The following is a 12,848-nucleotide window of genomic DNA, read 5'->3' as shown; positions in this document are numbered from 1 at the left end:
AAGGGAAGCTGGATTACGAGCAAGTTAGGAAATTTAGGGAGAAAACGTCATAGAATTAACCTGAAAACTGAACACTTCTACACCTCACAAAACAAATAAACTTTTAGGTAGACATGACCTTTAAGCAGCTCCTGACTAATACAGAAGGCAAAACTCAAACTTTCCTGAGGCCATTAGTTGCATACTGATATCATCAGACTTGATTTCAGCAAGCTGCCATCATAGAAAGTTGTGCCAATGCATAGAAGCTTCTCGCATCACCTGATGTGCCATGCTTAAAACAGGTTATTCCAAATTTATATTAAAAAAAAAAAGTAACCCCTTCACAAAGATCAAAGGGCCAAGGTTGAGTAAGAAGTTTGGACGGCTTACAAAGGAGACAAAGGCACAGCTCTTCAATTGGGCAGAGCTCAAGGTGTCCACAGAAGCGTGGAGGAAGACGCCGAATTCTCCTGGAGCACCTGTGACATGTTCTGCCTCTCCTCAGTGCTGCTCTTGGCACTGCATGCCAACCACCAGCCGTGACGCCTTTGCCTCCTCTGTGCAAGGGTCTCCAAGGTACAACTTGGACCCGCATAAGTTAGTAGAGCCAACCACAGTACAAAATTAGGTCTTTTCCAAATTCTTAGAAAATATCATAGCATCTTAAGATACATTCAATCATCAAAGATATGTGTAGATGAATATAACATGCAATTACCATAGCTGAATCCTGCCGTTGTTGGTGCTGTCGTCTTCTTTGGGGTCACTGGGTAACGCAGCCTGGTAACGAGACCTGAGGTTCAAAGATAGTTCAAGAGACACAGCTTACTTCTGAAACAGTGCCAGGAAGCAAATCAGACACTTGTTCACTGCAACGCTAATTAACAATAAGCTTATCATTATATACAGCTTCGACCATATTTTCTGCTATTGTGTTGTGTTGACTATTCAAAGCTGCTACGAGAAATACACAGGAACACTCACTGCATCTCACTTAGAATCACAGAACTGCCTAGGTTGGAAGGGACCTTTCAGATCATCGAGTCCAACCATCAACCCAACTCTGACAAAAACCATCACTAAACCATATCTCTAAGCACTACGTCTACCCGTCTTTTAAATACCTCTTGTCTATTGCCTGTTACTTGGGAGTAGAGACCTACCCCCACCTGGCTACACCCTCCTTTCAGGGAGCTGTAGAGAGCGAGAAGGTCTCCCCTCAGCCTCCTTTTCTCCAGGCTGAACACCCCCAGCCCCCTCAGCCGCTCCTCACAAGGCTTGTGCTCCAGACCCCTCACCAGCTTCGTTGCCCTTCTCTGGACACGCTCCAGCACCTCAATGTCTTTTTTGTGGTGAGGGGCCCAAAACTGGACACAGCCCTCGAGGTGGGGCCTCACCAGTGCTGAGTACAGGGGGGCAATCACTGCCCTATTCCTACTCACCACACTGTTCCATCTTCTTTACTGGTGAGAGATGGATATAGATATATGCATACATATTTGTGCTTTAGAGTTATGCTGGCACCAACAAAGGCTGAGGACCCCTTTCAGATCAGAAAGATTATCTAAAAATGTATATTCTCAATGTTACTGTTGATCATTTCTGTTTCACACATATAAATTCCAACAGTTTCATGCAGGAATTTTACATATAAAAAATAAATGCTGCATGCTAGCTGAATATTCTCCTAAAATCTTGTCAGAACTGAATACACCTAATGTCAAAGCAGTGAAACAATTAAAAAAAAAAAAACAAATAGTAAAATCAGTTGTAATAAATGAAAAGTAGGGTTATGTTTTGGAGCATATTTTCCAGAAAGGCATTTTCCAGAATATCATCAGGAAATGCCAGATCATCTGAATTATATATAAACATCTGGAAAATATCAGTCATGAGGCAAATTTATGCACAGACCAGACACAAAAAAAAGTATACTATATTAGTATCTGTGCCTTCAACCTGATTCCTAAACTCTCCCCATCCCGTCATAGAGTGGGCAGACACCAGCATCAGCCACCAGCTACGGATCTGAAGTGTCTCACCTTCACAAAGACTCATCTTTAGGGATTTCCTAAACAACACATTTCTGTTCTCCTCAGCTGTTTGCTATATAGGAAGATTAGATCATTGTAATCAGTGGTGACCCACAGGTAAAAAGCCAGGGCCTGGAGGGTAGTCTGGGGAAGTACCATCCCCATCCATCTGCTCTGGGTTACAGGCAGCTGATAGAGACACCACGTGGAGCGAAATGAATTTTTCCTGACTTGATACAGCTATTCTGTCACTCTGGGGACAGCAACATATTTATACATTTATATAGATATATTTACATAAAACCTTTCAAATGATTGCCTATATTGAAAAAAATGTGAAAATGCAGTGTTTCAAGACTTCCCTGAAAAAGAAGGAACTATAAAAACCTAAAAACTTTCATGAAAACCCTAAAACGCCTCACGCTCCTTTTCAAATCAACCCTAAGTGACAGAAAAAAATCCACTTCATCTACCTGCTGCGTTATGTTTATGATACTCAATTATTTCTGGAATGGAGTTAAAGAGATGTTTTTCTGCGAGGTAGTACTGCTTCGGTGACGTCACTGTTTCTTTTATATGGTAGTGTCTTATTCCTGATGAACCTTCCCTGGAAAGGTAACAACAATAATAACAATTAGTAAAAATAAAAGACTCACAAGAAATGACATTGTAAGAGGAACACATTGACTAAGAAAAGGAAACCGAAAAGGCCAGCAAGGGTGCCCAGTGTCACATGTTTCAGAACAGCTTGAATATCAAAGACCCCAAGCCTGGTGACTTGCCCTTATCTCAGTGCTCAGACCAAGTTGAAGATTAACCCATAAAAGGTTAATTTTCAGCCTGGCAAGCTCCCGGATCCAGCTCATCACACACCAGCACAAACACTTGGGCTGGCAGGAGGGAAGAGACCAAATGGGGTGGGAGTGCAAGACCTCCTTCGCAGGTGGAGGTTCAGGTCTATGCTGGATTAAACCAAACATGACCTAACCATGGAGTCAAGAAGCTCATTTTAGTCACCCATCTTTTCTATCACAGCAGCCCTCGTTTCTTTCTTGAGGTCTCTCCTGGGCTTTTCTCTAGCCCATAGATTTGGATACAGATGCAAACGGATTCGGACGAGACAAGGTGTGCAAAACAGCCACAGAAACTCACCCTCCAAATTTTGTATAAAGGGAAACTGTATACAGGCCAGGCTGACTTGAGTCTCTCACCACAAAACCACCTTCTTTATCCTGAAACACAAGCACATCAACAGTTTTGTACAGGCGGTTTTAAGCTGCATGTCTCTTCTACTCAAGTCTGTGATTTGCACATGTCAAAATAAACATCTGCTTTAATAAAAAAAGCTACTTTACGTGAATTTCATGGTTAATATGGCAAGGCTGCTGTGCTCACCTCGTTTCTGAGGAGCTGCTCTGCCTTGCTTCTGTTCAGGTTTCTGCTGTACCACCTGCAACACAACATCAGTAACCAAAACTTCTCCAAGGTGCACCATTTACCTAAAAAGCTTGAAGCAAAGTATTACAAAGCTACAGATTCGATAACTTCATTGTAAATCAAGGTCAAGAACTGAACCTTTGTTACTGTGCAAAAAAAAAAAAAATCAGTCTCTATTACATTGTGCAGTTATCCAATAAAAATAACCTGAAACAAATCCAGTGAGATCCCACAGAAGCCAATAAAGTTCAGGTAATTGAACTCATTTTTTCAGCAAAACCACTTCTCAAACATGCACAGGCTGATCACAGAATCACAGAATGGCAGGGGTTGGAAGGGACCTCTGGAGATCATCTGGTCCAACCCCCCTGCCAGAGCAGGGTCACCCAGAGCAGGTTGCACAGGAACGCGTCCAGGCGGGTTTTGAGTATCTCCAGAGAAGGAGACTCCACCACCTCTCTGGGCAGCCTGTGCCAGTGCTTTGCCACCCTCAAAGTAAAGAAGTTTTTCCTCATGTTCAGATAGAATTTCCTGTGTTCCAGTTTGTGCCTGTTGCCCCTTGTCCTGTCGCTGGGCACCACTGAGAAGAGTCTGGCCCCATCCTCTTGACACCCGCCCTTTAGATATTGATAAGCATTGATGAGATCCCCTCTCAGTCTTCTCTTCTCCAGGATAAAGAGACCCAGGTCTCTCAGCCTTTCAACTCCAGCCTGGTGGCGGGAGTTGCTCTGAACGGTAGCCCGAGGGTAGGCTGGCAGCCCCAGGGAAGCAGCTGCCTGGACACCAGTCCAGCCACCCGCCGACCTGGCTGCCAGGATGCTTTTTCATTCAATAACTTCACAGTTATGATTTTCCAGGGAGGACCCACCTACCAAAAAGGAGGCTAAAAGCAAATTAAATGTCATGGTTACACATCCCCGAGCTCGGTGCTGCACAGGCAGGTTGAAGCAGTCACGGAAGCACTGACGTTTCAGCCAGCTGTAGCCAATCATATAAAAAGGAAAAGCACACTGCTCACAACGGCACGGTGCGATCGTTTTGAGCTGTGCCATCATGGCAGTAACCGAGCAGTGAAGTGGCACAGCAGGCTCTAATCAAGTTCTGCCGTTCTGGAGATAGTGGTTTCTTGCAGTTGGTAGATGACCTGGAGTAATCCTCCCTGGACTGCGCCGTGACTCAGAATTAGGGCCCCAAGGTGGGAAGGCACAAAGTGGCTGGACCAGATAAGGCAGCCCAGTTCCTTCCTTCCCTTTCTGCCAGCCCCGCAGCCCAGCCCAGGGCACGGCAGGGCTCTTAACAAGAGCCTCAAAGAGGAGAGAGCAACCAGGAACAACTAATTCCCCTCTAGTAAAGCTGAGGGCAAAATCCCAGAAGAAATTCTACCTTCTCACAAAAAACAGCAGCGGGAGCCATACGTGGCTGAGAGCAGAGTTTCAGAGCTACTAATGTGGTTTCGGAAACTGGTCTTAATTATTATTGCCTTACGGCTCCATTTTATCTAAAAGTCATGAAATAGTCTGAAGTTCTCAGGCACAACAGTTTATGCTGTACTGAAATCTTGACTATCAAGACCAGGCTTGGAGTCTACAGTGTTAATTTTTACCCTGAAGTTCTTACTAGGTACTCCATAATGAAACATCAAGCGTAAAAAGCTTTTTTTTTTTTTTTTAAAAAAAGCTATACTTCTATATCTGAGAAGTTACATGTATACACAGAGACTTAAAATGCTCCTAGTGATATATTGTCTTGAAAATTAGAGCTGTCTTCCAAAATTTCTGATCTGTTGTGTTTCCTTTGAATGATTTCCACTGTTTTCTACTCTACTATCTTACCACCACACACTTTGGATAGACATATCACTTTAATATTAGAAAAACATTCCACACACTTATAATGGGTAAAGTTCCTCTAAAGTTTCCCTTTTCCTATCAGACAACTGGGAGGGGTTTTTTTGCTTTAATGGTAATAGCTTAAAAACGACATGCTTGATGGCCAACTCGCTGACTTGACTCTACATTATGAATCACAGCAAAAAGCAATGAAGAGAATCAGAACAAACTTATGCCTATTTCAAATATTTGTTTCGTCTCTGAAAACAATGCTATCGCATGCAAATAATTGCTTCCAAAACTTTAAAAACAGGTCATCGTTCTTAAAGCATAGGTTTCATTTTATGATCTTCCAGATTGTAATTCAAATATTCACTTACTCATATTGATCAAGGTTGTTGGACTTCTTTCCTGTTACATAGTTGCTTGGAATATATCCTTGTTTTCTAAAAAAATAAAACAATAAATAAAAAAACTGAGTGAAAACATGTAAAATTGCATGCCTAGAAGAGAGTGTTTCGTTCTGCTAATTACCAGAGGTCACTCACTGTCATTTATTTATTACAGACTCCCCCACTCTACTGCTGATTATACAGAAACTAATTTTCCGCATCAACATTTCCACATTGATTTTCACTGCACCTAGAGAAGTGCCACGGGCAGCAGAAGCGTCCAAGAACACCCGCAGAAGGGGTGAAGAAGAGAAACCTTCTGCTGCTCTGTCACTTCTGCGCTCGGAGGCCACAGCCAGTCACTAGAAGCACGTTTGGAGCCTGCCGCAGCCCGATAACTCGCAATTACCCCTAACGTACCACAACGGGGACCTGATAAATATTGAAGGATAGCAACTTCCACCTTTAAAACCGCAGGGGAAAAAAAATAATTTCATCTGGGGAATGTAAAGTTGTAGTCATTAAGACATCTCACTGCAACTCTCTCTCAAGTCATTCAGAGATTGCCTCTAATGATCCAGCTATTAAATAAAATGATGACTATTCAAGTCTGGAAGTCGGAGCCTGCTGAGCTGAGTGTTAACCATATTGCTCCCTAATGAGCCATTCCCCAGGGAAGCAGGAGTACTGTACCAGTCTAGTGAGGTTTTGCAGGCTGGCTGATGCTTTAACTGGGAAACCATGAAGTCTGACAGGAAATATAATTGTAAAAGCTTTTAATTCCATGACCACCTTTGCACTCAGGACCCACATTCTATCAAGAACCACACTTATAAAGATTGGTTTCCATGTGGGAATAAAGATGAGATTTCAGGGCTGGGGTCCAAAGTGGGCTCTAATACAATTATTTGTTGACACATAGTCAATATAAACTACCACTACATGGAAAAAGCCTTATTAACTTTGTAACGAAAAATAAGGAACTTGTGTTTACCCATATTTGTCTCTCGCCTTCCACCAGTGAATGTCATTCTTCTCAGTCACCATATATTCTTCACCTTTCTCTAATCTCAAATCATGGTGTTCTGTAGGCTCAAAGTCATACATTGCCACCACTATCTCCTCCTCTTCGCTGCCATTTTCTTCAACTGGAGGAACTGGTGGGGGAGGCCTTCGCTGAAAATGACCCAACATCATTATCACCCCACTCTGCTCCATTATTCCACCCCTCCCACCCTGACCATCACACCAGTACAAACCAGCCCGAGCATCCCAGAGGCAAACACTGGCCTAGTTCTGGGTTGCCCCAGGAGTGAGCTGTGGTGGCTCCAGGAAGCAGCTGGAGCAGGTGGCTGACCAGCCCCCGGCTGCTAGCCATGGGGCTGACTCGCTCTGCAGCCTCACAGCCACCAGTGAAGGGCAACGCCGGCTGGCGTTTGCTTTCCAACCCCCATTTCCACCAGCAGCGCAAATACAGCTAATAGCTGTGGCTGAATTCCAATGGGGATTTTTCCCCCCCGAGACAGCGCATGATTCCCACTGACGCATACAGAAATACACCTTTGCTGTAAGATAGGGAAAGAATCACAGGAAACCTAAACGCCATCTCAAAAAAACCCACAGCAATTAGCTATTTAATATTTTAAAGACACTACCTACCGCACTTTTTTCTGGCATTGGAGAAGGCAATCGCATTACACCTAGAAACAGAGTGTAGGAGAGGATCTGTGTCTATCCATTTAACCATAAATTTAAAAACTGAATAGAAGGTTTAAATTTCACATAAGGTTTTAATATCTTAATTAGCCTTCGGGATAGTTTAGTAAGTCAGAAAGAAAAGACGGCTCCAGTTAAGCATTAGGAAAACGTTGATAAGTACTCTTGCAAAAAACATACTAAATCAGACGGCAGGCTGCATGCACAACAGGATTTGGCAATATCTGTGCCACTCCTGAGCCTGCCGCACAGAGATCCCTGAACCAGCCCTCGGCTGCAGAAACATATGAGAAATAAAAGAGGGATAAAGATAAAAAAAGGTATATGAGAAGGAAGTAGTGTTCCTGTTGCCACAACCTAAATGTTTGTTCCTGTTAACATCTGCTCTTCTAAGAAAATTACACTCCCCCAGACCCTTGCATCGCTAAATAAGACATAAATTTTGTATGTATTTTTTATTATTTCTCTCAGGACCAAAAGTACTTTTTTTCTCCAGTGCTGTTTTTTTTTTTCTTTCTGCTTTTTGTATCATCTTTGCACCGAATGCAACGTGGTTATTATTCTTTTACAAGGGTACGTAGAAGTTATTTATTAAAACTGAAGAGCTGGCAAGAATCTCTAGCTGAATCTTTTTCACCATCGGGTTTTATCCTCAGTCTGAGGTAAACACTTGGTGAAATAAGTTTCAGATGAGAAAAACAAATCAAGTGAAAAATAAAATCAGCAACCTCAGTTATTCCTTTCAGCTTTTTCTAAACATTCTTTTGGAAGGACAATTTGCTGGCTTTTATCTTTTTTACAAAATGCTTGGAAATGAAACAAACATTTTGATTTACTTTAGGCACAGTATCAACAATTCACTGTGCTCTATAAATTTGCCTAATTCCTAGGGCATTCAGGTGTGATGACAGGATCATACAAAAAAAGCAGAAAAATATGCCAAAGGAACTTCATATGAAAACACATGTACTTACTGTTTTCAAAAAGATTATATTTTTCACAGCCAGGTGCTAATTTTTCTGTCTGTCTGCAGCACTGATAAATTCCCTCTGTCCAGAATTTAGGGTGATATTTTACCATTATATTGCTGTTGTTCTTTATTTCTACAAGAAGAAAAAGAGCGTATATTGAAAGGTACCAAAAAAACATTAATCTACAAGATGGCTATTTTTAATAACTATTACAATATCTTTGACGTGAGGCATAATCTTCATTTGTCCTTACTTTAGCATTTCTTCTCTTAAAGACCTTCTTGCAAGTTTACATGGAGGTGATACAATGATAGTAGAGGACATTTTTAGGATAATACGTGACCTCATAGCACCTCTCCTGTGAGGACAGACTGAGAGAGCTGGGGTTGTTCAGCCTGGAGAAGAGAAGGCTCCAGGGAGACCTTATAGCCCCTTCCAGTACCTAAAGGGGCTACAGGAGAGATGGGGAGGGACTCTTTATCAGGGAGTGGAGTGATAGGACGAGGGGTAATGGTTTTAAACTGAAGGAGGGGAGATTTAGATTAGATATTAGGAAGAAATTCTTTATTATGAGGGTGGTGAGGCCCTGGAAGAGGTTGCCTAGAGAAGCTGTGGATGCCCCATCCCTGGAGGTGTTCAAGGCCAGGCTGGATGGGGCTTTGAGCAACCTGGGAGGTGTCCCTGCCCATGGCTATGTGATCTTCAAGGTCCCTTCCAACCCAAACCATTCTGTGATTTCCTCTACAAACAGTGTTCTGGAAGGAAAGCAAGCTGACACTGATCACAATTCCATGGCACACCACCTGCCTGTGTTTGGTCTGAAAGGCTCCTTACCCCCATCCCACGGGCTTGCTGAGTTTCAGAGGTTATTCCTTGCCCTATGGTCCCCAGCCCAGGAATTATTTCTTATTACTTTACAGAGCAGCTGCAATTAATGTGAGCATTTGATAGTGTCAGAAAGCATTAAGAGGCTCTTGAGAAAAGATCTTTACTCACTATCATAGCACTAATCAGATCACATCTCAGTGGAGATGCTTCCTGCCATTTTACATCAGAGTAAGACCATCATCAGGCCCGCAATGTTGTCTAGCCACATTCAAACAAAACTTTTGAGTGATGCCATTAACAAGCTTGCATAAGTTTTTTGATGATTTACACATTGTGCAAAAGCATAGAGTCAAATTCTGATTGCAGCTGGACTTCACAAAGCAAATTAAATCAGTCTGTGTGTTCGATACTCCCAGTACCTGTTATAACATGCTGGGTGTGCAAACAATGAGCTGGCCCAAGAAAAATAAAAATTGGTGGATACATGCAATAGGAGCTTTACCTTTTTCTATAGTCTAGCTTGTTGTGGGTTGACACTGGCCAGCAGCTACGCACCCATGCAACCACTGGCTCACTCCCCCCACCCAGAAGGACAGGGGGAGAATAGACAGAGCGAGAGGAAAAAGATTGGGGCTTGAGATAAAGACAGTTTAATAACCATAACAAATAAAAAAACCCTACGAAAGTGATGTAAAGGCAATTGCTCACCATCTCCCACAAGCAGATCGATGCCCAGCCAGCAACGGCCAACATGGAAGCCAAAAAACCCCAACCCCTTTCTTTCTCTGCTGCAGTTTTTATTGCTGAACATGACGTTGTATAGCCTGGAATATCCCTTTGGTCATCCCACGTCCCCTGTCCCAGCTCTGTCGCCTCCCAGGCTCTTGCCCACCCCCAGCCTACTCCCTGCGGGGGCAGAGGCAGAAAAAAGCAAAGCCTCCACGATGTGCAAGCACTGCTCAGCAAGAACTAACACACCGGTGTGTTTTCAGCACTGTTTTGGCCACAAATCCAAACCACAGCACCGAGTTAACTCCATCCTGATCGGAAAGCTCAAGTAAAGGTACCTACATACACCAGATGTTAAGCACAAGCAATTTCCATTACCTTCTTTCAGATTCCTCACCCACTGATCCCGGCTTTGTGCACTTGGTGCAAAAATATAAAGCGTATTAGCATCATATACAACCTGGAGGGAGGAAAATGAAATAATCAAAATACATTTACCTGGTAATATTAATTTATTTATTCCTCAGGAAACAGAGAAACAGAACAAGACAAACGACTGACATTTGGCAAAACCAGTGTACTCTGGCACAAAATACAGAAACTGGGAAAAGGTTATTAGAGTTTACTATTCATATATGCTGCTTTCTGTAGATTAAGGAAGGATTTTGTAATGGTACATTATCTTGAGGGTATTCCTTAAAAATGTTTGCTTCACGCTTTGCTTTTTCATTCTTCACCGTGTGTTTTCTAAAAACAGTTCAACTTAATTGCTAAAGCTATTTCCTAATCAGGCACCCTTTCTTCCCGGCCATTTCTTAACTCCTCGTGGTTCTGTACTGCTCTGAGGTGATTCCTGCCTTCTTTCTCTTCACTGCCTGTACTGGTGGAAAGCAAGTGGTGTTCCCCGTCGCTCCAACCATTCCCTCTATCCTAAGCAGGCACAGCATCCAACCCCCCCGTAACTAAACATTTCTTTTTCCCCCTCTAAGTGCTTTGTTTTCTGTGTTTATTTCCATTAAGTTCACAATGGAAGAAAAACAGAACAAGTTTTATGTTAGTTTTCTTATTCTTATATAATTAAATGGTAATTAAATTCAATTTAATGTGAAAGAATGAAGGCAGGGAAAAGGGGCTGCCAGCTAACCCGTTCTGGAGGCAGACAAGAACAAGGCACTTTCCAGGCAAAAGCCAAGCAGAGAGGGTGGGGAAAAGAAAAGGACCAAGTGTATGAGGAACAAGTCCCAAGGGAGGGCACTGCAGGGGGAGCAGAGAGTGCTGGGGGTGGTTTTTAATCACCGATCCTGAACCACCTCCCACAGAGCACCAGAGCGCCAGAGAACGGGCTCAGTATTTAGAAGTGACAGTAATTTCGAGCAAGTTACATCCAAACAGCTTGGTGCTGTTAAACAGAGCACTGTGATTTATATATTTTACGTAAAAGGAACATACCTGAAATGGATATTTATTTTGACAGGGAATAATACCATCACTTTTTACAACTTCTACACATTTAATCCTTGAAATATCCACAGATCCTTTTCTGTACTTTTTCTGTAAGAGAAAGGCAAAAAAAATCATGTCAAACAACTGATTTATCTAATTCTTTTTTTTTTTTTTTTTGAGCAGAGACTTCTTGCTTTCTTTTCCACTTATGACACCGATGCCACTTTAACTGCAGAAGTCGTTTGGAAAGTGAGCAAGATGGTGTAAAGATCTACACCAGTGGAAGTGCACAGAGTACAGTCTAATTGCTTAGTTAAAAGTACCACTTCTTTCTAGATAAAGTTTCCAATCAGCTGTAATCATAGGTTTAATCTACTCTTCTTTACAAAAAATAACTTGAGTACAGATGAAGGAAGGCTTCCCCCTCGCTTATTTTAAATTATGATTAAAACCGGTGAGGGAAATCAGTGCCCAGGCATCATCTCGCGTGCTCCCTCACTCTGTTCCTGAAGTGCTCCCACCATTTTGTGGCTACTGCCGTGTTTCACCAAGTTTCCAGACAAATTGGGATGCTGCTCTGAGGCAGGAAGCAGAAGATAGGGGTGAAACCCAGCCCTGGGCCAAGTTGAGGTCTGCGCTGAAGGCACTTCTTTGACCAAGGCTAGCAGAAGCCCTGAAGAAGCAAGGTCAAAAGCACAGACATCTGAGAAGATTTGGCTCACCTAAATTGGTAATTATGAAGATTTTAAAGAAGGAAAGGAGTGCCCACTGCTCAGCAGGTCCTGCCCAAAGTAACAATGCATGGAAATACAGAGTAGTTGAACACTCCAGAGAGGAAGCTCCTTGGAAGACCAGCCCATAATGGGAGTTGGTGTGTTCTGGGCTTTAGTCTACATGTAAAAGCAACAGGTAATGACAGTGAAGTCCACACAGAAGCAGACCTTTTTAAGGTGGCTGTTTCTGAAGGAATTGATCAAAACCATTTTCCTCTACCTGAAGCAGAAGAGGCTAAAAATGAAAGCCCAGCACAGAAATTTACAACGTGCTCTACTACCTGGCAAAGGGAAACACCTGCACAATACAATTCTGAGAGCAAAATGATGATGAATCTACGGATTCTGCATAGGGCCACCTCTCTCTTTTGCGAGAACAGAGTCGTTAGTAGGAGAAAAAGCTTCTACTGGAATCTGGAACAAAACAAAAATGTCAGCAGCTCGTGGCTGAATTAATCCACGGCAAAAATTCTGACTTGCCAAGCACATCCAACACATCCAGTCCGGAGTGTGGTTTATGAAAGATGGACACTGTGCACACAACGTGGAAATAATCAGTAATTACTGAATTACTTGAGATACCGCGGTCCTTATTCAGCTGCACTCTTCTCTCCTGAGGACAGAAATTTCAGGCCAAATAGCACAAATCTGGCACAATCATAAGCAACTGAACACACAGCCTTATAAACAGACGCAAAGAGCAATTTCCAATATA

The 12,848-nt window shown here is 42.7% G+C and overlaps 1 protein-coding gene across 4 annotated transcripts in view; it reads right to left on the bottom strand.

Annotated features, from left to right (window-relative positions):
* Positions 1-12,848, bottom strand: part of TEC (tec protein tyrosine kinase) — a 54,526-nt gene that overhangs the window by 6,070 nt on the left and 35,608 nt on the right. For all 4 annotated transcript variants that reach the window (XM_054204233.1, XM_054204234.1, XM_054204236.1 and 1 more), the window contains 10 exons: positions 11,367-11,468; positions 10,296-10,377; positions 8,364-8,492; positions 7,333-7,373; positions 6,668-6,849; positions 5,662-5,727; positions 3,411-3,465; positions 3,168-3,247; positions 2,489-2,622; positions 701-775 (listed from right to left, as the gene is read on the bottom strand). In XM_054204233.1, coding sequence (XP_054060208.1) covers positions 701-775; positions 2,489-2,622; positions 3,168-3,247; positions 3,411-3,465; positions 5,662-5,727; positions 6,668-6,849; positions 7,333-7,373; positions 8,364-8,492; positions 10,296-10,377; positions 11,367-11,468 — 946 coding nt within the window. The remainder of the gene's footprint in view (positions 1-700; positions 776-2,488; positions 2,623-3,167; positions 3,248-3,410; positions 3,466-5,661; positions 5,728-6,667; positions 6,850-7,332; positions 7,374-8,363; positions 8,493-10,295; positions 10,378-11,366; positions 11,469-12,848) is intronic.

The sequence above is a fragment of the Rissa tridactyla genome, chromosome 5, assembly GCF_028500815.1.
Source record: "Rissa tridactyla isolate bRisTri1 chromosome 5, bRisTri1.patW.cur.20221130, whole genome shotgun sequence".
NCBI lineage: Eukaryota > Metazoa > Chordata > Aves > Charadriiformes > Laridae > Rissa > Rissa tridactyla.
Note: the sequence above shows the minus strand (reverse complement) of the source record. Positions and strands in the feature narration are given on the sequence as shown.